General features: G+C 40.6%; 1 protein-coding gene across 4 annotated transcripts in view; it reads left to right on the forward strand.

Annotated features, from left to right (window-relative positions):
* The first annotated feature begins 2,607 nt into the window (after positions 1-2,607).
* Positions 2,608-25,429, forward strand: part of CPEB2 (cytoplasmic polyadenylation element binding protein 2) — a 54,016-nt gene continuing 31,194 nt past the window's right edge. For 2 of the 4 annotated variants that reach the window (XM_027642710.1, XM_027642709.1), the window contains exons 1-3: positions 4,339-5,002; positions 7,683-7,961; positions 18,188-18,278. In XM_027642710.1, the coding sequence (XP_027498511.1) occupies positions 4,430-5,002; positions 7,683-7,961; positions 18,188-18,278 (943 nt within the window). In that variant the 5' untranslated portion in view covers positions 4,339-4,429. Of the gene's footprint in view, positions 2,778-3,951; positions 5,003-5,614; positions 5,719-7,676; positions 7,962-18,187; positions 18,279-25,429 lie in introns of those variants that run through there. The other 2 variants (XM_027642708.1, XM_027642711.1) reach the window with 2 other exon arrangements.

Below are 25,429 nucleotides of genomic sequence, written 5' to 3' on the forward strand. Positions count from 1 at the left end.
TGGATGTCTGGCACGTTTGTTGGAACATATACACAGAAGCAGGTTGATTAATGGCTGCAAAACCCATAACTTATGTATATTTGGTTCTACTTTACTGACAGCAACATCTGTTTTTTTCAATTTACATATTATGTACAGTGATATTGCATATGGCTTGGCATTTGTAATGTTTGTTGTCTAGGCTTAGGAACTCATCAACAGCTCCACAACTCTCTGGCTTCTTCAAGTCATTCAGATAAGGTAGGGCTCTGCCAGCATGCTCTCTTCCTTAAGCAGTTTCTCTTCAGTGACTTTTAGGGAAATGAAGACCAATCATCCCAGGATGCCCTAAGGTCTGGAAAGGCATATTGAAGGAGTTCTTGTGTTGTAAATGGTTGAGGTACCTGAAAGAAGCATTACACATGCTTAGCTTGTTCTTACATATTCATTTAGGTATCTGTTTTTAGACGCTATTAGCTTACAACTAGCCTAATCCAAAAAAGCTCTCAAGCTTTCCTTAGAAAGGGGCAGCTAAGATAAATGAAAGCAGGAAGGAATCAAAGGATTACAGGAGAGAATAAAACATTAAAGCAAGAGAGTGTGAAGACGAAATGGTCAAAAATCAAGAAACTTGGGAGTGGAGAGAGAAAGCAAACTGCCAAGGACAGGCCTCAGCACTTCTTGATGGCACCAAGGTGCCAGTTAAGAGACTTCATTTGGTGGAGGAGAAGCCAGAAGCTGTGGCCTCAGCATACACCAAGGGGTCTCATATCTGAGGCAGAAGAGCCTGAAGGATTCTCGGTTTGACTCATTCTTGCTTGTATCCAAAGTCAAGAAGTGTATGCCACAAGACCAAGAAGCACCAAAAACCTAGTGGATTTTGCACCAAGATAGCCAGAACCTTTCCTCATAACCAGCAGAGAGAGAGATCAGGTTTCTCTCTCTAAAAGTACCTGCATCAGGATAGGCTGATTCATCCTTTGGTAGCACCTGTCCTGTGTTTGAAGAAGATTAGGTAGCTAATGCAGAGTGGACACTTCCTTTTCACATGGTTAAAAATAGATGAGATTCACCCCATGAAAGTTGTTTTAACAAACACAATGATTGGGGTAGCTGGCTACCATGGTAGAGATAAGCTGGCATGAAGGATGTGAGCGCTCCTGTCCTTCAGTCAATTTAAAAAGACTACTCATATATGCCAAGATGGCTGTTTTGAAGGAAGAATTGCTAGAATTTAGGCTTGATTTAAACGTGAGGGACGGAAAAGCTGACTACTCACAAAAAAAACCTCAAATGAATGATTTCCTACACACTTTGTAGGAATAGGCACCTGGTTATAGAACAGACACAGAGAAGCATTGCTTCCACCCTTGCTAGACGCCTGAGAATGGCCCAAGTAGAGGACAGCTTCTGTTCAGGCTTGCACACAACCGAATGTCAGGTGTTTGACATGGACACAAAGGGAAGCCAGATGCTACCAGTTCTGCAGCTCACCAAGCTAATGTTTATGAGGACTGTGCTGTGAAGCAACTCACTACCCAGAGAGGAACCATTACTTGGCCGGCAACATTTAATCAGCATGTGATCATCTGCAGGGCCTTGGTCTGCACTCTGGATTTTTTTTAACCCTTGTAAAACAGACGGCTGCAGAGTTCCTGAAATAGATGCCAATGTAATGAATAATTCTGGAGTGACAAGTAATAATACAGCAAAGATAAACATATATCAATTATTTTTCTATGCTGCAAATGTATTTTCATCCTAACTCTGCAAGATGGCATGGATACCTCAATACATATACCCATACAGGTTCACAATCACATCAGAGATGACTGCAAATGCTGAACTGATTCTTTTCCCCCTCTACATTTTTTATGTATATAGCAAACACACACAGATTTAACAAATACGAATTGTTGCACTGAGACCAAAGGTCCATGGGGCAGGCAAGAACGCAGCTATCCAGTCACTGACATTGGGCATGGATGGATGCCTAGAGAAAAGTACAACAGGTCAAGCACATAATGACACTTCCCTTGTGTACTCACACATTCAACAGCTGTTTACAAATTCTTTCACTACTGAGCTACAGCTTCTCCAGGAGCTGTAGCACAAAGGGAGCTTGCTTGTTTTTAGTCTTTTCAGGGGTATATTCATCTGTATCAACAGTATATTTGCATGTGCCAAATTATTTATTCGTTTGTGCTTCCAGTGGATGGAAAGGGTAAAACCCCACCTTTGACACTGGAATACCTCAGAAGGCACCACCTCGTGCCACCACACCCCAATACGGGCTGTGTCCCAGCTCGCGTGGGTGTCTGACGAGCCCAAGAAATAAAGCTTGCTGGCAGACCCAGGGCGGGTGGGGACGAAGGGGTGACCAACCCAGGTCCCCGGGAGCACTGACCCCTCCCTGCCCCACGGGCAGTGGCCCGCTGGCCAGCACGCCCTACGGCCGGGCAAGGTTGGCAACACGGGCACACGGCGGGGCCGGGCTGGGGGCGGGGCCGGGCGCGGAGGGGGCGGGGCCTCGACACCCGGCTCGTCTCGTGCCTCCGCGCTCGCGCTCCACCCGCCCCGCCCCGCCCCGCCCGCCCGTGGCGCGCGGCCGTGCGTCAATGCAAATGAGCGGTGCGCGAGGCGAAGGGGCGGGCGCTCCCCCCCGGCCCGAACGAGCGCCTGATGGGATCGCAGGCGGCGGGAGAAACCAGCGTCCCGGCTTCCCCCCGCACTATCTGTAGGGATGAAAGCCAGTGGCGCCCGCCGGCGCAAAGCGAAATAAAATCGCTTTGTTTCAGGTGTGTCTCGCTTAACGTTACAAAGGTCGCCGAAGCCCAGTGATTGCCTTGCTCGCCCATAAGGCTCGCAGAGCTGCCACCTCCCGTTCGCTTGCAGTGGTAGCGCCCACACAGCTCGTCGTCGCCGGGGGTGAAGGAGGGGAGGGGCGAGTCCCGGAGCTGATGCATTATTCATGAGGAGGCGGGGCCGCGGGGCTCATTACCAAGGTCGGGCGGACAGGGGCCGGCCTGTGACGTCACTGTGACGAGTGTTCCGGCGCTCTTAAGGGCGCCGCGGCGGCCCCCGGCCGGCAGCGGGGCGGGGGCGGTGGCCGGGCTGGGGGCAGGAGCCTCGCTGAGGAGAACGGGTCGCCTGCCCTGCGGAGGTACTGGCGGCCTCCTCGCCTTCCCTCCCTCCCTCCCCGCCAGTGCCAGGCCCGGGAACGCCCTGCTCTCCCCCTGCGTCGCGGTGTGGCGGCTGGGGGGTCGGACGGAGGAGTTGGTGTCCGGGGACAGTGACCTGTCCGGGCGGATTCCTGACCTAAGCGGATTCCCTGTGGGTGCGACTGTAAGCGGGAAGGGCCGCCCTACCGGGGGTCCCGATAAATGAAAACGAAAAAGAAAATATCTGATAAAAATGGGCTCGTTATCGAAAAGCTGCGGTATTTTTAAAGCAGTACAGTGGCGCTGATGGCAAAGAAGAGGGCTTTATTCTATAAATTAGCTATTTTCGGACTTACATAGTGGCTTGCGATAGGCGGGTATTTAAACACCCACCCCCTGTCCCATTTCTCCCCAAAGATTATTAATTATCTTTGTCTCTTTGGTGTGCCGGGGTGGGGGCTCACCCCTGAGCCGAGCCGGTGTCAGGGGAGCTCCCGCAGGCGGCCGCCCCCAGCCCCTGCCCCCTGTCCAGCCCTCCCCGGAGCGGCCGCAGCCGCCTCGTTCCTCCTCCTCGTCCTGCCCCTCGCCGCCCGCTGTAGCCGGTTCCCCTGGCAGTGTGTCCACCGGGTCGCCCCTGCCCTCTCTGTTTTCCCTCAGCGGCCGCTGCTGCGCATCATCAAAACATGCAGGATGAGCTGCTCCTGGGGGTGACACAGCAGCAGCAGCCAGGCAGCGAGAGGCTGAGCAGCAGCCCCGCGTCGGGACACCCCCCTTTCGGCCACCCCTCCTCTGACTTTAAACCCTGTCTCAGCCCCCACCAGGATTTAAACAAGCAGCAAGCGCAGCAGCCACAGCCGCCGCCTCCTCAGCTGAGCCAGAAGAGGAAAGAGTTTAAGCAGCAGCAGCTCAGCAGCCCAGCCCAGCTCGGCAGCAGCCACCCCCTGAATAACCACCACCCCCCAGACTATCATCACCACCCCCCTCAGCAGCAGCAGCAGTTCAGCCACCCCACTGACAAGTACCAGCAGCAGGAGCACAGGCAACAGCAGCAGCTCCAGCTCCTCAGCGCTCACCCCCTGGAGCCGCCGCGGACAGGGGATCACCCGCACCACCGGCCCCTCGGCCCCGCCGAGCACCAGGGCGGTGCGGACAGGGGGGGTTCGGAGCGGCTCGCCCCTTCCTGCCCGGGGGGATCGGTGTCCGCGGACCCCAATGTGGGGGTGGCCGCCGCCTCCTGCGTGAATCCGCCTCCGTCTCCTCATCTGCAGGCGAGAGCCAAGCTGCCCCTCATGGAGTCCCCCCCGAACAGCCACTTACTGGGCAGCCCCGGGAACCTCCTGCCCGGCGGGCTCGGCTCTGGCTTCAGCAGCCTGCAGAGCCCGGAGATCCCCAGCCCCCATCACCAGAGCGGGGGCGGCTCCTCCTCGGCGGCTTCCCCTCCTCCTCCGCCGCTGCCCGGCTTCGGCACCCCCTGGTCGGTGCAGACCTCGTCGCCGCCTCCGCAGCAGACGCAGCAGCCTCCGGTCTCCAGCGGCGGCGGCGGCGGGCAGATCAGCGCGATGCCGCCCCCGAGCCCGGAGTCTGAGACCAGCTTCTATCCGGGGATCCCGTCATCGATCAACCCCGCTTTCTTCCAGAGCTTCTCGCCGGTGTCTCCTCACAACCCCTGCGCCGGGCCCTTCAGCAGCCCCTTCTCGGCCGCCGCCCCCCCGCCACCGCCGCAGATGAATTTACCTCAGCAGCAGCAACAGCAGCAGCAGAACCGGAGATCCCCTGTGAGCCCCCAGCTCCAGCACCAACACCAGGCGGCGGCGGCCGCCGCCGCCTTCTTACAGCAGAGAAACTCCTACAACCATCACCAGGTATCGGGCGGGGAGCGCAGGGCGATTGGGAACCCCGGGGCGGGGAGGGGGACGCGAGGACAGGACGGGGGCGCCGCTGCCCTCGTTTCGCTGGTCGCGGGAGCCGGGCGACTTCGCCGCCGGCGCCGGGCGAGGCTGCGCGGCGGTGACAGCCCGGCGGGACCGCGGTGGCGGCGGCAGGGCGGGGCCGGCCCAGCGGCAGGGTGGGGGGAAGGGCACCTGCGCCCCCCGCCCGGTGCGGGCCCGGGCGGCCGGAGGGGTCGAGCCGGAGAAGTCTGCGGGCAGCGTCCGCTCCGCGCCCGGCCGCGCTCCCCGGCCGCTCCGGGTGGCAGGTGCCGGAACGGCCCTTCGGCCCCGTCCCCTGCGCTACTGCCGGCACTCTTCGGTGCGCCGTCGGCTGTCCAGGGACGCCGGTTTTTTCGGGACGAGGGAAGAATGATCTTTTAAAAGAGCGCAAACGCTCCTGTTGGTGTCAGGGAGTCTCGCCGTGAAAACGCCCCCTCGTCCCCCGCGGCGGGCGGGCTGTCCCCGAACAATGAGCCTGACAGCTCCGGCCGGCGCCGCCCCCGCGCAGCCCCTTCCCCGGCCTCGCACCGGCCCTCGGCCGGACGGGCGCAGGTCGCCGGGAAGAGGTTTAGGTGCGAAAGCTGTCGCCGTGCTGCCCTTTCAGCGGTTTTGGCTGACCTTGCTTGAATGTGTATCCGTGGACAGCGCTGTGTTTTAGGTTCCCCGTACTTCTGTCACCGATTTTTATCAAGTTGTGTAGCGATCCCGTGTTAAAAATGGAAGTTTATGTTTCTTTCTGGAACAAAATACTGTAAGAAATCAGAGAGAAGCAAATCTATGTTAATATCATCAGCAGTTGCATTATAAGCCCATTTTGCTGTGATTATTTGCTCAATTATGAAAGGCTGAAGTTGTATAGGCCTCCTCTTAATTTTTTTTTGTTCTGGTATTAAATCCTGTCAGTTTTAATCGGTAGAGATCAATTTGTATTAGAACTGGAATATCACATTAAGTATGCCTATCCAACTACTGATTCCAGTGCATCACCATTAGAAGCTAGTTGTCCTTAACGTCTATAATAACCTTCTTCAAACAAATTCCAAAGCAATTCTCCAGCAGTGAGGTGTACAGGAATTTTCTCTCACTTACAAGTTGTAGGTATACTTAAACAGTGCCATGACAGCATAGCTAGCAATATTAGAGGCTTGTTAACATTTGGCATTATCTCTTAAGGTTTGTTTCACAATAGACTGCCTGCCTCTCCCAAAATTCCAACCCAAGTATTCAAGTTTTACAACATAATTATCTATAATTATATAGAATGGGATGTTTTCCTGATTACTTGACCAAGAATGGCTTTAGTAGTTTTTTAGTTTGTTTTCTGGGGTTGGGGGTAAGGGAGATGTTATAACTTTAGCTTTTTGTCTTCGTAAAGTTCTGTTTTATCTAATGCATAATGTATTGACATGCTTTAAATTTTTAAGTTATTAGAATTGCAAGCTGAGGGTTGCTTACTGCTAAGCTTAGAGATAAAAGTACTGTATTTTCACTTAACGGAACTGAATTTAGATTTATCACACACCCCCATTCCATTTCTATGTTTGAGAAAAAGCCTTTCCAAGAACAGTCAGATTTGAGAATGCTAAAGATAAATACAGTTCTTCACTGTCAGTCAGGCTCAGTGGGTCCACCTCTTGGTAGTATGACAACCACTATAGGTCACTTTCTAGCCCAAGTTGTGGCTTAGGAATAAGAAGTTATTATCTTGTAAAAACCTTCCATCTAAAAACTGCTTCTGTTTTCATGTTGGAGAATATAGGGTACTTGTTAGATACATGTGCATCTAGGTAAGTGTAAGACAGACTGCCTGTAGACAAAAAAAAAAAATCTCAAAAAAAAAAATTGCAGACTACATCCTGCAGAATACCAGATTCATTACTCCAGAAATTACTCCATTTATTACTCCAGAAATATTAGAACAGGGGCTTCAGAATAATGCGTTTTAATGTGGAAATGTTAAGATAGCTTCTTCAAGCTGATTCTCTGTACAATAGTTAGTGCTCTTTTTGCTCTTATATGGTAATACTGAGACAATGATATTCAAAATACAGGAGGGGGGATTAAATCTGTCATTTGAATTCTATTTTTTAAATTTCCACTAACTAGTGCAGTACTATTCACTGAGTAGAAATAATTCTTATTAGTAGAAATATAAATCGTGCTTTAATAATAATTTTTAAGTTAATCTCTTTGAATTTCTTATGTTATTTTAATGTATGATAAATTGGTCTCAGGGTTTTTTGTAAGTTGGTTTTACACCCTGGAATTATTCTTTTACATATTTTTAAGGAATGCTGCCAGTTACTAAAATGATAATCTAAATTGCTTGCACAAGTACTGTGGGGTTTACTGGAGGGATGTATGAAGAAGTAGGAATTACTTCTTTTTCTTTCATTAATGAAACTGTGTTTTCTTCCTTGCCTCAGGAATTAATTTACATGTTGTCAGGAAAGAGTGGTTAATAGAAATCTCTGCACATTGCTTGCATGGTGGTTGGTTGTTTTGGAGTTGTTGGGGGTTTTTTGTGGTTTTTTTTTTTGTTTTTTCGTGGGAAAACAGGTATTTTCAAAATATTGTAAATTAATTTTTTTTTTTATTTTTTATTTTTTTTTAGCCTCTTCTGAAGCAGTCACCTTGGAGCAATCAGAGCAGCGGTTGGAGCACAGGAAATATATCTTGGGGAGGAATGCATGGCAGAGACCATCGTAGAACTGGAAACATAGGAATTCCAGGAACTATGAACCAGATCTCTCCTTTGAAGAAGCCCTTTTCTGGTAATGTCATAGCTCCTCCTAAATTTACTCGCTCCACTCCATCACTGACACCAAAATCGTGGATTGAAGATAATGTTTTCCGAACTGACACCAACAGTAATACTCTCCTTCCTTTGCAGGTAAGGATGGTATGTAGCCAGTGTGTTCATAGTCTTGCATAGCATTTTGACTTGGTTCATGTTTAATAAGAATTAAACTGTAGTTGCAGCTCTACTACTTGTTTGAAAATTTGAAAATTGTTTCTATATTATTTTTAGTCTTAAATTTTAATTAATCCCCATGTTTTCAGTGTATTCAGCAGTATATGATTCTCACCTTTAAATAAGAATATTGACTGTCAAGAAAGATAGAAACTGTAGGCAGTGATGAAGCAATAAAACAAAATATGTTTAATCCAGCAAGTATTTTCTGACTATGCTAATGCTCATATTCTTATAAATCCCTTTAGACCTCGGTATTTTTTTTGTTTACTTGTCCTTGTACATAGATTTGCTTACTTCTGTAGATGACTCTTGCATCTTCAACATGTTCGTCCTTTGCTGGTGTTCTAGGCTGACATTTGCATGTTAGTGAGATCTTTTTCCTCCACATTTTAGCACCTTTTATGTTTTCTTTTATCTGGAAGCCCTGTGACTTAGACGTGTTAAACAGGAGGATGTGTCTTAGAACTAAAGATCTGGGTTCACCTCCTGAATTTTTCCAGTGACATCTTATGTGACTTTAGGTAAGTCACTTAGCTCCAGCCTCAGTAACCTCCTGGTAAAATGTAAGAATGGGAAAAAAATCCCTATATTAATTTAGTCATTCCTTGTTAGCAGAGGCCTTTCATTCATGACCACATTTGAATTGATAAAGCTGTATTTGCATGAATTAGCAGTCTACTCCTTATGTAGCTGTAGTGGCAAAAGGATGCTCCTTGGGACCAGATGTCCCACTAGAGTTCCTGCTTCTCTTGACGTTTTGCTGGCAGAGGTCCATATGGGACAGAAGGCCATGTCCCAGCTCTGTCCAGGTGAGCTCAGTTACTGGCAGTATTCTTGAAGTTAACATGACTTTTGAACGTGCCAAAGTCCTGCTCCAAGTGTATGTGTTTGGACCTGAAACTCAAGAGGATTTGCCTGTACTGTGAATACTGGTTCCATTAAGTAGCCTTGCTAGCTGGAATATCAGAGTTGAATAATCTTTTGTGTGGGTAGAAAGATGGGGGCAAAATGTGGCATTTTTCGGGTATTATGTTCTGTTAAGGAAAACAGATTACAGACAGGTAATGCTTTGCAGTGCAGGGCTTCGAGAATAGCAGAAAGTAAACCCTGAAATGTGTCCCAAAGATGTTAGCCTAAGGAACAGGTTTAAAAATATTAATGCTATCATATATTGAAGCTGCAGTGACGTATACATTGGAATTCATATGCAGCTAAGCACAAATTGTGAATATATTTGCTCATTCAATAGACCTTCGAAGTCCGTATGATCATTACTTTCAACTTCCAGGAGCTTCTATAGTGGTTGTTTTCTATAGATTAACTCATTTTATGTCTAAACAAATGTCTTGTGCATTCAGACTGTAATAACTTCTATGTAGTAGCGTAGGGAAGAAATCCTTGTAGTTTAACTTCATAATACATTAATGTTTCTGCTTAAGGGATAGGGCATTTTTTTAAGAGATGGTGTAAAAGTGACACTTTGGACACTTAGTTGTTGTTGATCATACCTGTGAGCACCAGAGCCACCAATTAAATGGCTATGTTTACGCTGTAGATCTGTCTATGCTTAAATCCCCCTGACATGTATAAAGTCATGGTTGAAGAACACAGTAAAAATAATCCTCTTTGAAGGGTTGCAGTGTTATCTACTGCTATTGTGGAAACACTAGATGTTTCCATAAATTGTTTTGCTACACTGAAATCGTGTTCTTATTTTTCAGTTAGTACACTATTGTTATATGATTAATTCCTTGTGATGACTATTACGTTTTGGAAGTCATAATGAAAAAGTTAAATAGAGCTTGGAGCTCGTGCTTCTTTTCATCAGGACTTGTGTTGGCAATTGCGATGCTGTCAAACACCCATCTTGCTAATTCGTACTCGCTTGTTTCCTTCCATAAAAGGTTGTGGTATTTAGATTGAAGAATCTTAAAGATACAGTAGCAGTTTCTGAAGATACCAAAAAATAGTACTGATTAAATTTTGTGCTGTCTGGAAACTCTAACACAAAAGCCTTTGTGTGTGTAGAAGTTACCTATTTCTTCCAAGCTTCCACAGAACCAATAGACCTTAGCATGCATGTTGGATACCCACGCTGCATCACTCACACTTTTGCAGTATACTTTTTTTCTTTGTTTTAACTGCAGTAATTATTTTGTGTGGGAGGGGACAAAGCACCTTTCATCTGAACTTTAGCTAGTTCAAACTTAGCAAATAAACACCAGTGCCCTCAGTGACAAACTTTGTGTAGATTGTTAACGTTCAGATACCATTTTTTTAAAATGCTTTATATTTTTTCGAAGTCCAGATAGCCTTCAGCAGTGTCAGCTGCTCATCCATTTTCTGAAGAACATATATCTCATGCAAACAAGATAAGCCACAGAGGAATTATATGCAAATTTAAAGCTCTGCCCTTCCATCATGCTTCTTTATTCTTTGGTCTTTGCATTGATGGTGGTCCCCAGTATAGAACTGACATCAGTTCTGGTGAAAATAATGTTTGCTGACATTAAACTAACATACTAGTGACAATGAATGTCATTACTGATAACTGAATAAATAATAATATGTATTACAGGGATGAAAGCAGATTTTCTGTACTTCCTAGTTAAAACTGAAATATGTCCCATGTGAAGTTGAACTCACAGTGGCCACATTAGTTGCAGCAAAGTTGCTTTTGCTTACAGAAATTGTGAAGGATATCTCTTGGGATTTTTGAAAAGTTCAACAGGTTTTGAAGGAAGAATTGCTAGAATTTGGGCTTGATTTAAAGGTGAGGCAACGCTGATTTAAACGTGAGCAACTTAAGCCTATAGCCAAGTTTTCTTATGGGACTCACTGTAAGAAGCTATTTCTGCCTTCCTCAGGTTTTTAAGTTAATATAAACTGCATCAAATAAAGTTCTTTCATAGACAAAATCATGTCTACAAGTTTTAAGTTCTGCCATACTGCTTGTGCCATTATAGGTACTTCATGTAGGGAAGGGATTGTTGCTTTGTACCAGAATCATTAAAGGAACAGTCAGAAACCTTGTCAGATATTGATACCATACAACTTAAGCATTTAATTGAGCAGTCTATTTCTCTCTCCTTAGAGAGAATCTAGGCTCCTTATTTAGATAATCTAATTCTCTAGAAGAACATACCTGGCACCACTGACCTTACACAGCCCCTGGGATTCCAGTTTAGGCACTTACATTGCGTTTCAAGAAGTCAGATAATATGCATATTCCCTCTTATTCCCTGACCCGCAGTAAAAAAAAAAATATAGGGTACAAAACTAAAAATATATTTTTTTAACACCTGATACTGTTGTTTTTCCCAAAAAAACATGCTTCAGGCATTTATGTGGCCAGCATACAAGCACAGAAATCAATGTTTTGTGTATCTATTTTTCTTGATTTACGTTCCTTGGATGAGGACAGTAATTAACTGTTTCTAAATTTACTTTTTTTTTTTTTTTCAGAATTACAGCATCTGCTAACCCTATTTTGATTACAAGCTTAGTTTTTCTTACTGTCTTGCAAATGAGCTTACTAAAACCTGTTAAAACAGTTTAATAATACACTGCAGTGTTCAACTATTTTCATTCTGGTAAAAACACTGCATTCTATGAATACGAATTTAGTTTCTGTGTCTCTTGAATTACAGAAATACACTGCGTGTCTGGGTGTTTTTCACCTTGATTTGTCCTTCCTGTTTGTTCAAACAAACAGTATGTGTAATGTTCATGGTCCTAAAAGCAGTGCTTTATTATTCTGTGTTGGAATTTAGATCTCCAGCTGGGGATTTGTGTTGTAAGGTAGCATCTTGTACAAATGCATATTTTTCTTTTGCTATTTATTTTTTAGATACGCTCAAGTTTTCAAAGATAGCAAATCACTTGAAATAAGACTGTATGTCACAACAGATGTTAGTTTTAGATATTTAATTTAAGCTGCTGTCATGTTGCTTCTGCCTTACAATCACTTCCATTCAGAGAATTTCAGATTTTCAATATGATAGTTTTAGTACAATTTAATATAGCATAACAGTTTAAATGGCTAATCTAGATGATACAGATAGCAGTGAATATTAGGTGAAGAACAAGTTGCTAAAGTTGGATTCTTAATGCCATGTTTAGACTCCAAAATATGTGGCCTGTTTCTTCAGAAGTACTGAGTGTTTGTCAGCTGATGTTAAATTTTAAGGCATTGGGAGTACAGTTGTGAAGTTCTCTTAGTCTTTAGACTAGGGTAATTGTCCTAACAGTAATTTATAAACCAGACTTTACCACTTTATTTTTACTAAGGCAGTGCTGCCACAGAACAGTTTTGGGATTTTTAATGCAGTAGATTGATTGCCTGGGACTGATTAAATAACACACAAACCCAGATATTTGTGTTTGAGGACCATACAGGGGATATCTCTAACTGGGGAAAGCAGTCTGCTGCCATGCTTTTAACGTCAGGATCACAACCTTTGAATAAATAGTATTAGAAGCGGTAGAGATTAATGATTCAAAGGAATTAATTAGTGGGAAGTTGGTGGGGCTTACCATACAAGTATTTTTATGACTTCATGTGAACTAAGACTTTTTTCCTACTATTTAAATTTGCTTCAGTTATACAACTCATTCTATTAATGCAATACAAAATCAGCGTTAGGAAAATTCAGCAAAATATTTAACAGTGTGGAAGTATAGCAATGATGTGTGTGCTGAGTAGAGTATCTCACCTTGTTCTGCCAAAGCACGGTTCTTCTGAGGTAAAATGAATATGTTCTCACCTAAGATCTATCCAAAGTACATTTACCATATGTGCTGATGTATTTACTTAAGTACCGAAGGCAGTATAGATATTTCTCGGTGCGGGGGGCAGGGTGTGAGGAACCCAAAACTTGAATAACAACTTCCCATTCGAATGTCTTAATTGTCCCTTTAGTTATTCCATTGAAAATATCAGTACAGAAATTGTCTAGATTTTCCTCGTAAGTCAAGATTGCCCAGTCTTTAATGATCTCCATGATGTGTCTGGTTGTTTCCAGTTTATGAATATATATTCTTGAGCTGAAGTATTCCAGTATAGATACAGTACATGCTGTTGGGATTTTTTTGTTTGTTTTTAAATGCTTATGTAGTTGGGAAGTAGGTGTGTCTTTGCCACGGGACCTGTTCTGGTGCATTTTGGGCTCAGTTGAGCTAGCTTACATAGCTGATTGTGTCATTTTAACTTCAAAACACTTTGTTGTCAGGTTGACTGTTCAGAGGTGTCTGCCAGACATGTTTAGTTCAACTCTACCACTAACGACACCATGAAAAGTAACCAAACAACTTCTTGGGTCTACTTTAAGCCTTCCTTCTTCCCTTTTTTATAGAGCTAAAATTGTAATTGTCATAGGTTTTCACATTAAGTTTTTCATTTACCTTAGTTGTGGTTTCAACAAGGGGATTATGATTATAGTATGTTCTCACTAAAATGAGAATGACTTGAAGTTCAGATTTTAGCAGGTAGTTTAGAATATGTAATGTACTTAATTGTTAGGTTATTACTGGTAAGGTTAATACTGAATACTATATTCGGGTGCTTTTTAAAGTCTGGATACTTTATTACTAAATCAGTTGTTGCTGTCTAGTCTTAGAGCACATTTTTATTCAGGGGTCAGTTTTAATTTAATTTTTCTTTATTTTAGTTTCTAACAAACTCAGTTAATTCATCAAGGTCAAAGCTACAGAGTCTTTTGCAGCCAACTAAGACCATACTTGAAACTGAGTACAAGCTTTATGACTTTTGTCTTCAGCCCCCATTGCATGCTATAATCCTATAGAATATGAAGGGACATGTAAATGGTCATATCTTAAAAGATACTACCACTTAATGATTTTAATACCTGTGTTAGAAGGCTAATTCTTTACTTGAACTAGTTCTGCAGATCAGTACTTTAAAGCATATGTTCAAAATTAAAAGTTGTCAAACTTATTAACTGTGAGCATGTATTTTTAATGTTCATAATTAAAGAGTAGCAAAACTATTCACCATAATGGCTTCTGTTGTTGCATTTGCTTTATGTATAAATGACAATATATGAGCTTTGAGATGTGACTGCACTGAGTTTCTGCAAATGCTCAAACAGGATAATCTTTGCATAAATTGCATGGGTATATTTAGAAGTCCTAAATAGTCTGCCAAGAAAAATTATTTGTTCAGCAGTTTAGCGTTGAAACTTGTTCTTCAGAGAAAGCTGCCCTCCTCCTGTCCCTGCACATTCAGATGCACGGCTTGGGGACTTCTGAAAAGTGCACTCTGTAGATGTGTTTTACATGACATTGTCAAAAGGTCCTTCTAACACTCCTCTGTGGGAAGGATACTTTGTGCTTCTCCTATATTGTTTAAATTTGTAAAAATTCAGAAAATAATTATCACTTTTCTGTAAAATTTCTTACACAGTCTTAGCTTTAAGTGGAGATGACAATTTATCACTTAGCCATATAGCTCTGGATCTGTAGGCAGTTACACCAAACCCACATTTTCAATTCTGTTGTGTATGAACACAGTTGTGATTCTGGTATTGGAAAGGTGGGTCAAGCAGCATTCAAATACAATTAAAAGGAAGTAAAAAGCTATTTTGAGTATTTGTAGTGCTTGGGAGAAGTTAACTATCAGCTCTGGGGGGAAAAAAAGCTGGCATTATGTTGTGACATTCCACTGAGATAGAGACCTCCTGTATCTCACAGCAAGAGTCACTTGCTTCTTAGCATAGAACTGATGAGCCAGAGCTGAGGGAAATGCAAAATATTTTACAGGAATTCAGCCTTCACAAAAGGTGCTTTTGGAGTCAGGATGATAGAAAGCATGTATTAATATACACACTCATGTATCAGTGCCTTTGTACTACTGATTATCTTTAGTTTCATTATTTCAACACGGTTGAGAAGCAGTTATCTTCTAAAACAACCTGGAACTACTTTTAAAACAACATGGAAAAAGTCCCAAGAATTAGAACTATTTCCATGTTGTTTTAAAGGTAGTTCCAGATTGTTTTAGAAGATAACTGCTTATCAGCTGTGTTGAAATAATGGAACTAAAGGTAGTCCCAATTCTTGGGACTATTTCCACATGCATGGAGAACTATGTAGAACAATCATGTTCAGAGGTGGTACTTTTTGTGCTTGTCCCAAAAGTTGACCAAAATCATAATGGAAGTTTTCTGATGTAGTAGAGCATGCTGTAGCAGAATCATCCCCTTTCAACAGAGCTTTCCAGAAAATGTTTGCTGATGTGTGACCAACATTATTGAAATACTTTTAAGTCCAGCTTTGAAATGAAAGCTCCATATTTGCATAGATGATAACTGTTCTCTTTAAAGATATGATGTACGTATTTAGGGAGCTCAAAGCAGTGTTTTAGCATTATAAAGCCTAGTTGCACAAAGATCTAAAATGACCCTTGTACCCAAAGAATGACTTACTGCTTTTGAGATAGTTAAATTTCAAGTGATGGTGACTTATAGCATGCAGTGTGAATTGAAATAGAGATTAAAATTTTGAAGCACTGATTGCCAAGATATTATCAAAACTCACAAGTGAACAGTGTGATGTGTGAGTAGTGGGATAGTAGAATGCAATTCCTGTACTTAAATCCTGCTTTAGTGTGTTCCCAACATTTTTATAGTGTGAGATGCCTACCTATTGTATGTTTCCACTGCCAGAAAATATGTAATACAATTCAAGGAAACAGACCTCTTTATTTTTTTAGCTTTGTAGACATGAACTTTTTAAGGTGTAAAGAGGATGGGAAAAGTTTATTATTTCTCTGCTTCTAGCAGCGCAAGACCTTTCACTTGAGATACACAGAACTTGCAAAATAGAATGATGCAAGGGTGAAATTAGACTCATTTCACCATGTCACCCAGTGGAGCAGTTTACAAATTAATTGCAAACACATGTTCTATGTTTTATTTTTCCATTCCTCTAGGACCAAGTGGGCCAGTTTTAGGAACTGAGCGTGGTGGAGCTTTTTCTTACAGGCTTCTGCTCTCTAGAACATTGTTAAGTCTGTTATAGTGATAATCATACGTTATCTTATGTTTTCCAGATAGTCATACATTATCTTAACATATATGTATGTAATAATGATCAAAAAAAAAAAAAAATAAAATCTGCAGTGAGCCTGTAACAAAAATAAAATGTTGCACATACAGTTCAGTCAAGTTTTTATCAATACTAGTTCGTTTCCTCTCTCAGCTACAGAGGTAGCAAAGCATGTTTTCTGTTTACTCAGCATTGTATTTTGCAAGAGCACTTACTACTTACCAAGTACTGCCTTAAGCTGAATGTAAGACTTCATTGAAAATCCTGATGAGATAGCTTTTGAATGTTAGGGGATGGTAGGGAACAGATCCAGGTCTGCCACTGCTCACACCTTCTATAGAAAGCAGGTTTGCAGTGGTAAGCAGGTTCTTTTCATTGTCCTATCGAGAAACAAACCTGTAAGGGCATGGAAGCAGATTAGTCACTTCAGTTTCATTCTAATGCTTCTCAGGACAGCTAGAGAAGTGAATGAAACAACCAGTCCCAAAGTAGAGTCTGTTGTGAACTAAAATAGTGCTGGTGACTTGTTGGCACTCAAAACAGGTCGAAGATCACCTAACAAAGTGTCACTGGCATTTGATCTGGGATGTGGCAGGAGACAGAAGAACAGAAGAGAAACCTACTTTTTTAATTTATTGTTAAAATTGTCTAAGGGCTTCCAGAAAGAAAGTAAAGGGTTTGATCGAATGACTGTAACAGATTGCTTACCCAATAGGAAGCCATTACTCTTTATAGTTGTTTGAGGGAGAGAGAGCTGGAAAAAAAAGTTTCTCTCTCTTCGTGCCAACATTGAACTCTCTAAGAAAGATGAAAGTAAAATCTAAATTTTTTCATGGCTTGTCTTGCAAAGCTGATCATAAGTCACAGTTTCTGACTCATAGAAGACCTCTATTTCAAAGCTTGAGTTTTTACTCCTCCAGTGTAAAGAATACCTGCTTTCTGAGGGATGTAGTTTGAAATAAGTCTATGTTCTGCTGAACTGTCATGGAAAGTCAGTGAACGTGGATCAAATACCTTCTGTGTGCATTATATACATGCAAAGTGGATGGCTGCATCTTTAGGGAGTTTTAACAGTCATGGGATGTGTGTGGTGTAGTTCATACTACTCTGTGGAATTATTACAGTGCAGACAGAAGACAACAGTAAAACCAAGGCATGATTATAGTCCTTAAGTTCATTAAGTGCAGTACAGTCTAACCAGAAGCCTTGCAAGTAGGAAGAGATTATGGTTTTACACAAAGTATTTTCAGTTTCTGAAGGTATCCCAGAAAGACTAAAGGACTTAGTCATCTTTCTTCTGTTTCTGTTTATTGGAAAACGTGGGAGAAAGTGTCATAGGTAAACAAAATCATGGTTCATTTTATTGGTAATAAATTTTATTACCTTCAGTGAAAATATTTGTAAGACAGTAAGGTAACTTCTTCATGTTTATGTGCAAAAAAAAATTATCCTCTGTAAAACTGAATATCTGTTAGTAGGCTTTGTGACATTTCTTCTTTGTAGTTTAGCTTTAATTTTCCACCCTTTAGCCATTTAGTGCTGACCATTTGTAACTCAGGTCTTTGTATGCAAAGCATCTCAACTAAATCACCCTGAAGGGCAGTCTCAGCAGGGGCTGTGGGCCCATGCCAGACACTTAACCAAGCACCAGGAAAGTGCTTTCTTTTATGTGAGGTGACTGTCCTTCTTGTCTCGTAGTTCCCTACCTTACTTACTATTTAACGTGTGCACGAAATGAAATTGAGCTCTTAAAGGCATTAGTCCCCTTCATTAATCAGCCTAATGCATAACTGCTGTGGATCACTAGAACTGATTCAAGCAGTTCTGAAGGAAACAGGCAATCACAGGCTGTCAAAGTGCATACGCAGCAGAGTTCTACACGCTGCATCTCTAGTTTTATATTTGGATGCTGTTAAACTTATTGTTAATAATATCAGATCTTACTTGGTGTCATTGTCCATATCCAGAGTGTCTGAGTGTACAGCCTTTGGAAGGAACCTTTGTTTTCCTTTCAAGTTTCTTATTAAAAACTACAGAATTTGTATTCCAGTGTTAACAATTCTGTTTTCTTTTAGGATCGAAATAGAATGTATGACAGTCTGAATATGCACTCTTTGGAAAACTCCCTTATTGACATTATGAGAGCAGAGCATGATCCACTTAAAGGTATGTTATTATGCTAAATAAAGAAAAAAGGGTCATCCATTCTGCATGTTTGAATTAATATTGATTGCTAATTTCGATTCTACGTTCATATTAAAATAGCAAATGAATTATTTTCTCACACATGAAAAGCTGATCTTAAGCTGTATTTTAATGAAGACATTGGTTTATGGTTGTTTAAAACAAGTTTTACTGTCTTCATAGGTTTTTTTCTCATTTCCCCCTCCATCCTTCCATCCTTTCCCCAAGAAATTTCTAGTTTGTTTTATTTGAAATTTTCTTAATTGCTGTAGAAAATTCTACCTCAATTTATGAAGACACAGTATTCTGTTATAGGTAGCCAAGAGAGTGTGGGAGGGGAATCAAACCACTACCAGTGTTAGCCAGTTAATCTTCCATTTCTCTGCAGTGGAATCTGGAAAGAAAATTAAGTCCATTGATGAAATCAGGTTTTGTCCTTTCAAATATTTTTTTCAAAGCTCCTGAAGGATAATGCATCCAGTCTGAAGAAGTCTAGCAATATACTTGGCTTTAGAATGCTGGTTCTTCTTGCTGCTTTGGGCTCTGTTAAGTCACTTGGCCACAGCAGTAAGCATGCAGCTAGCATATATGGGCTTCAATTTTAACTCCTCTGTTCCCTGTACATTTACTCACTGGTGTGAATTCTGTTTTTCCCCACTTTCTCAGGTGCCGTTTACTGTTGAATTGCAGGGCAGGGAACCCAAGCCATTTTATTTGGAATGATTAAATGTTACTTCATTTGTGGTGTTCTGATTAGATTTAACACGATCTAACTTCAGAATTATCCAGGACTTCAGGCTTGCTTTATAGAAATTAAATCTCCAGATTGAAGCAACTGAAAAAATAATCAAAAATTATTTATTTCTTTTTTGCATGATTATTTTCTCCCATCCATTCTCTATTCACTAGAGGCTTCTAGACTTAATATGTGTTGCATTAGTACATAAGGGCCTGTGTTCTCTAATTTGAAGGACACCTTGCCGCAATCTGCTCATGGTTCTATTAAGATGTGTGTAATCAATTGTGTGACCTGTAGCATTCAGGTAGCATGTAATAGTATCTAAAGATTTACAATATTCAGCCAAAAGTTTAGAGTTTTTTCCCAAGCTGAAAATCTCTAAAAAGCATCTGTAAGTATGTAGCATTTACTTGGGCAGTTAAATTTCCTCCACCTTAAAGTGGAAGCTGAAATTAAATTTTCGTAAGTGTTCTTAAATCTGATGTCCTGTTTCTTACTGCCTACAGAGATTTAATTCCAGTTTTAGCAAATTTGTCATTTAAGTCCATTATTAAATCCAGTTTCTGTCTGTTCTACATGTTAGCTAAGCATTATTAACACAAGGGGTTTCAAACAGTGAACAGCTGGCCCCAGTGGTAATTGCTGTAGACTAAAAGCATGCGTATCTCATCAAAGATGAGGTGGCTACATGGACCATCCCTGTTCCAAAGCACTGTTGCTTCTATTTGCCGCACTCAGGTGGTGACTAAATATGTCTTTGGTTGTCTGAAAGCTACTGTTAGGAATAAAGTTAGAGAGTGCAGATCTTCTGTTGCAGTGAACTGTCATTGGCACCTCTCACAGGCCTGAAAACCAGTCTCTTATTTCTTCTTTCTGTGCATGCTGACATGACAAATGGAAATGGTTACTCTGTTCCCCCTGTCATCTTGCTGTTTTCATTTTGGCTTTATAATGCAGAAGGGCTTTCAGAGGCACAGTGAGCGCAGAAAAAAACAACTTTTAATTTTATTCATCTCTTTGTATTTTGTTATGATGCAATGGCTGAAAATGATGTATTTCCAATAATAATTTTCTGTGGAGAATACCATAAGACAAAGCTTTAAGATTTTAAAGTGAATTTGTTTCATACATAGGCACTTTGAAACACTCAGTAGTTTCCATCTGTGCTTTCTAGGGACATGAGTATAGGGTGTCAGTCTACAGTTAAGAGGTTTGGTTTTTTTACCAGTTTTACCATCATCCTCTTGCAGTGAAAATTCTGCTAAGTTTTATGTTTGAGCTAGAACAGATGGAAGCCATAGATAGTGATGAATTCAAAGGAAACCCATTTTTCTGTTTGAGTGCCAGAGAACAATGCACACGCCAACTGAATTTAAATAGAGTAATTGTGTGCTGTTATTTAAATTGATTGAAAAGATATTTTTTCTCGGTGGAAGTCATTTCAGCTGAAACAGCTATGTTATTAACAGTAAGGCATGAGAAATGTTCGTTATAGACTGAAAATGGGAAGAAGAGATCTCATGCTAGAAGAGCCTTTTAGTTCTTCTCTACTCTCTGTTTAATCACCATTAGTTGGCATTTCTGTAATTTCTGAGCAACTTTAATTTTTTTTTCTGTCAACCATAAAACACTAATTTGGTTATATCAGTCTCAGTGGTTTTTCTTTTCACCACAGAAAATCTAACATTTACTTAAGAACCCAGCATATTTGCTTGCATAATGCACAGGATTAAGAATATTATTACTTATTTGTTGTTCTTATTAATATATAACATACTTTATTGTCACTAGAGAGTATTTTGGAAGTAGAGAATATTTTTATGACAAGTTTTCAAGTAAATCGAAGCACACTAAAACAATGCATCTTTTATATCTGATCACAGCAGTAAAGTGAAAGTCCCTGGAATTTTAAGCACGTGTTTCAGATTTAGCTGCTTACAATATCTGGAGTATGACTAAGCATCTTGTCTCAGATTCTGCACAATGCAGAACAGACACCCCGTGTACTAGCTACAGTTTTGCATGTCAAGATCCATTTTAGAAGGAAGTCAAGTTTCACCACTTTTACTTTCATGAACTTGGAAAAACTTTGTCTCAAATATGATTCACTGAAAACTAAGTTTATACCTGCCAAAAAACTGTTTATAGATGCATAGTTTTGGCTTCACTTAGACAAAGTTTAGTCATTACAACAGACATGATCAAAAGAAAAGTAATTTTTAGCTTTCAGTAAGATATTTTCAAGGTAGGCTAATAGGGAGTAGATGTTTGACTTAACTAATCATTGCAGCAGAAATACTGATCATATTAAAACTAATCTTTCCCATGCAACCTTCTCGAAACACTTTTCATAACAAGATCTTAACCATTCCAAAGGAATATAAACTGAAGTTAAATTAATTCATTTTTATAATGTTGTTCTTAAATACCCTTTTTATTCTTCTAATAGCCCTTAAAACAATTTTGAGTACTGATAGCCTGAAATGCAATATTGCTAGTATAACTCTTCAGACATACCACTTGTGTACTTGCATTTTTTTTCCCCTACTCCTCCCCCAAATACCAATGCACCTTCATGTGAAGAACCGGGAAAGTCAATGCATTTGGGCTAAAACAGATTATGGAGAAAGCTTAGAAGTGGTGGTTATATTTTGTATGCAGTATCTAACAGTACTGAGTTGATTTAGTGGAATTTTTTATTTACTGTTTTAAACATCTTTCTAGTAAGGACTGTGGCATTTTCCATGTAATTTAAGGGCTTATCTTTAGGAATGCAAGAGTATCCATACTGTACTTCATTTACAATTAATTTCTGTGTCCTGACCGACTGACCCTGGGATTAGCTCAGTTGGTCAGAGCACAGTGCTACGAACGCCAGGGTTGTGGCTTCAAACCTGTATGGGCCATTCACTTATGAGTTGGGCTTGATCCTTGTGGGTCCCTTCCAATTCAGAATAGTCTGTGATTCTTACATTTCTGCAAACTAGATGTAAGATAATACTGAATTTGAATTAGCCATAGCTATACTAGCTATACTATACTAGTACCAAGAAGGAATATTATTTTTGTTGATTTTTTTTTGTTGTTTTTTCATGAAGGTCAAAAAAAATTTTAGCAGAGTTACACAAACATATTTTTTGTATAGCTGTTAATAAATAAAGTAGAATGCTATTATTTTTCATATCTGTGGGAAAAATAATTTGCTGCACTTAGAAGTCTGCCTTGCACTTTCCTGGGTTTATTTTCCCTTTAAACTTGTTTAGTTGAGTTTTTCAGCTGTTAGACATCCTTCTTTCAAAAGCAATCTGCTGGTGCATGCTCAGTGAAGTAAAAAAAAAAAAAACATTGGTGACTCAGCAACACAGTAGAGAGCGTTCTCTTTTTTTGCATATGGAAACCTTTTTACAAAGACATTTGTTTTATATTTTACATTATGGAGCTCTAAGGTTTCAAGCTGCACAGTTTATTCCTAGAGTAATTCAAACTGTCCTCAGAAAATAGTTTCTGAGGATAAAAAAAAACATGAAGGAAAAAATTTACTCTTAGTCATATAAAAGGCTTTGAAATTGTACATAGAGATTGTTTCTTCTTTCTGCCATAGAAACCTTTTCTGATAAAAGAATATATTTAAGACTGACAGACTGAATTGTCTAAATAGATGGACTATCAAAGACAACCCATTTGGCCTCGTTATGACTTGCATAATTCATACACAGTCGTTGGAAAATGTAGCAGCTAGACTTTCTGTAACTAGGTGTTGTCCAAACACGGCTTTGTGCTGTTGTCTTAACTACGCTGATTCCAAAAACTGTGCTTTCTGAAGCTGCTGTGATCCTCAGCCATTCACTGTTACTTGGAAAAGCTTAACTTGGAAGCTTTTTCTCTTCTAGTCAGGGGATCTCTGGAAAAAAAGGAAATCAGGAAAGGAATTTGTGATTCCCAGTCTCTTCATACAACCAGTTAAGACTTTTTTTTTTAAAGGAGGGGAGTAGACATGGCACTTGTGAATCTGTGAGTCAGGAATGTTCAAAGCAGTCATCATACTTAAATCTGTCCCAAATGTTTTAATATATAGGGGATTCGTCCAGCAATTCAGTTAAATAGGAGTAGAAAATATGCATTTCTAAAATATATGAATTTTCCTTAAAATGAGAATTAAGCACAACTACATCTGTATGCTGAGAAGTTTACAAAAATTTAAATTTCAATTGCCTGTATTAGTGAAAGGAGATGACAGAAATGGAGCTAAAACTAAGTTTGTTACTCTTTCCTCATGGTTTGGATTAGCAAGACTTTTAATTGGATTTAGTGGATAAACTGGCCAACCAAAATTTATTTGCAAGCATCTTATTTTTTATTGTCCTTACAGAAGAATGCCTTGTGAGAAATACACACCTGGCAGTTCTGTTAACATTAATTATGTTTAGATAAGGAAGAGGGGGCTAAATTTAAAAGAACTCTAGTTGCATAAGAATGTCAAACATGCCTTCTTCTCCTTAGCAATACTAGTTTGAATTTAGACATTATATATGAGAATTGTTAATTAGCAGTAACATGATGAAGTTGCAAGTTCAGGTTTGCACAAAGAAAATTTTAGTAACATGATGATCTTTATGGTACCAAATGGTAATATTAGGCATTGTATTTGTTCTAGATAGCACAGTACAAATTTTGGATGCTGTAGACAGAATCTGTAGACAGATAGTCAGTTGATTACTTTTCATTTCTCAGGAATGGAATAAGTTGAATAAGTCTTATTTAAATATTAGATATTAGATATTTTCTAATTTGTAGTTAATTTTAAACTAGCAAAATGTCTTTTAAACTTTTTTTAAAGCAAGTGGAGGCCACTGGAACTTCTGGAATATCATTGAATGGTTTTTACAATTTTAGATTACTGACATGGAAGTAGAATGGGATCAGATGGACACTCCAGAAAACGCTGTTTTGCTTCAGCAGAATAATCTGAGGGATAAGAACCTAAGTTAACGTGCGAAACAGCAGTGATTGTATTTTGAAAAAGGAAACATTCTATGTTAAAAATGTTTTTAAAGTTGTAAGTTGAAGTACTGGACCAGATGTAAAGTTCATCAGAATGCAATAATATAAAGTGTGATTTCATTGTAATAACCACATAAATACGACTTAGACGTGTCAGTACAACAGTACATATGCTGAATACTGTTACTCATTTTCCTTTCTAACCTTCCAGTCATTCATTATCTGAGTTAACAATTCATCTCCCTCCCAGCAAGAATGGGTTTTATGCTGCAGTGGTAGGCCCAGCTCCCTGGTGCACTCTCTCCCTGCCACTTACAGAGAAGTGCTTCATTATTTCAACTTGGCATCTGTGTTTCAGATGCAGTTTATTTGTGAAGCTATAAGGGGGGAAAAAAACAACAGAATGCAAAACCAGAGTTGTAAACCTAGATTTTTCTGTCTTTTCAGAAGTTTTCCTCTCCAGGTATTGACACTAGTGGGCTTCTCTCTCCTGCTACACCTTAAATCTGACCTCCCTTTATGTAGTAATTACAGAAGAAAAAATTTATATTTTGTCTCTTGCTAAATACGAAAAGAAGATTGTGTACAGACAGGGAGAAAGACTGTCACCACAGACTCGAGAAGATTCAAGATAATGTCTCACAATTTCTTTTGTTATTTTTGATGCAGCACACTGATTTGCAAGAAAGAGCTCTTAGTATTGCAGGTAGTTCTACACCACCATATAGAAACATGACAGTGATTTGGTGAAATCTTTACTGTTAGTCAAATGAGTATTAGCCTTTATAGACCAAACAACTAAGGAGTATAGCCAAGTGACTTGTTATATACCAGACTGAGCAAACCAGTGGCAGCTCCCAGATTGCAATTTAAGGATACCTTTTTGCCAGTTCTTTCCCATTTTAACAACATACATTGCTAGAAGGGCAGAATTTTTATAGTTCCAAGAAGCATTAGATGTAGCTGTAAATGTACAATATGACAGAAAAAATGGCTTGTGTATTAAAACTGGACATCCTGAAGACAAGGAATGTGAAAACAGAAGTTCCTACAAAGATTTTTGTTCACTGTCTTGCTTGAACCTACTCAAAGATTCTGTAGAAGTTAAAAAAGACAGCAGAGTCCTTTTAGGTGGCACGCATCTGCCCTTTGCCAGGAACATGCCCTAGCATTTCAGTGCTTTCTCTGCACTTCCAGATTCCACAGCAAATAGTTTGTACCTAATCTTCAAGTGTTCTGATACCATCCAGTCTTACAGTAATGAAATCTAGGAAGAGAAATAGTACATAGCTGTATGAAGGTTTTTTTGCCACAATGCCTGTAAATAACAAGGCTGACCAAAATTTCCGAAATCATCTTGGTCTTATTATTTTGAAGTTTTAAGAGCTCACAA

This window comes from Corapipo altera, unplaced genomic scaffold, assembly GCF_003945725.1.
Source record: "Corapipo altera isolate COAL_440 unplaced genomic scaffold, ASM394572v1 22, whole genome shotgun sequence".
Classification (NCBI taxonomy): domain Eukaryota; kingdom Metazoa; phylum Chordata; class Aves; order Passeriformes; family Pipridae; genus Corapipo; species Corapipo altera.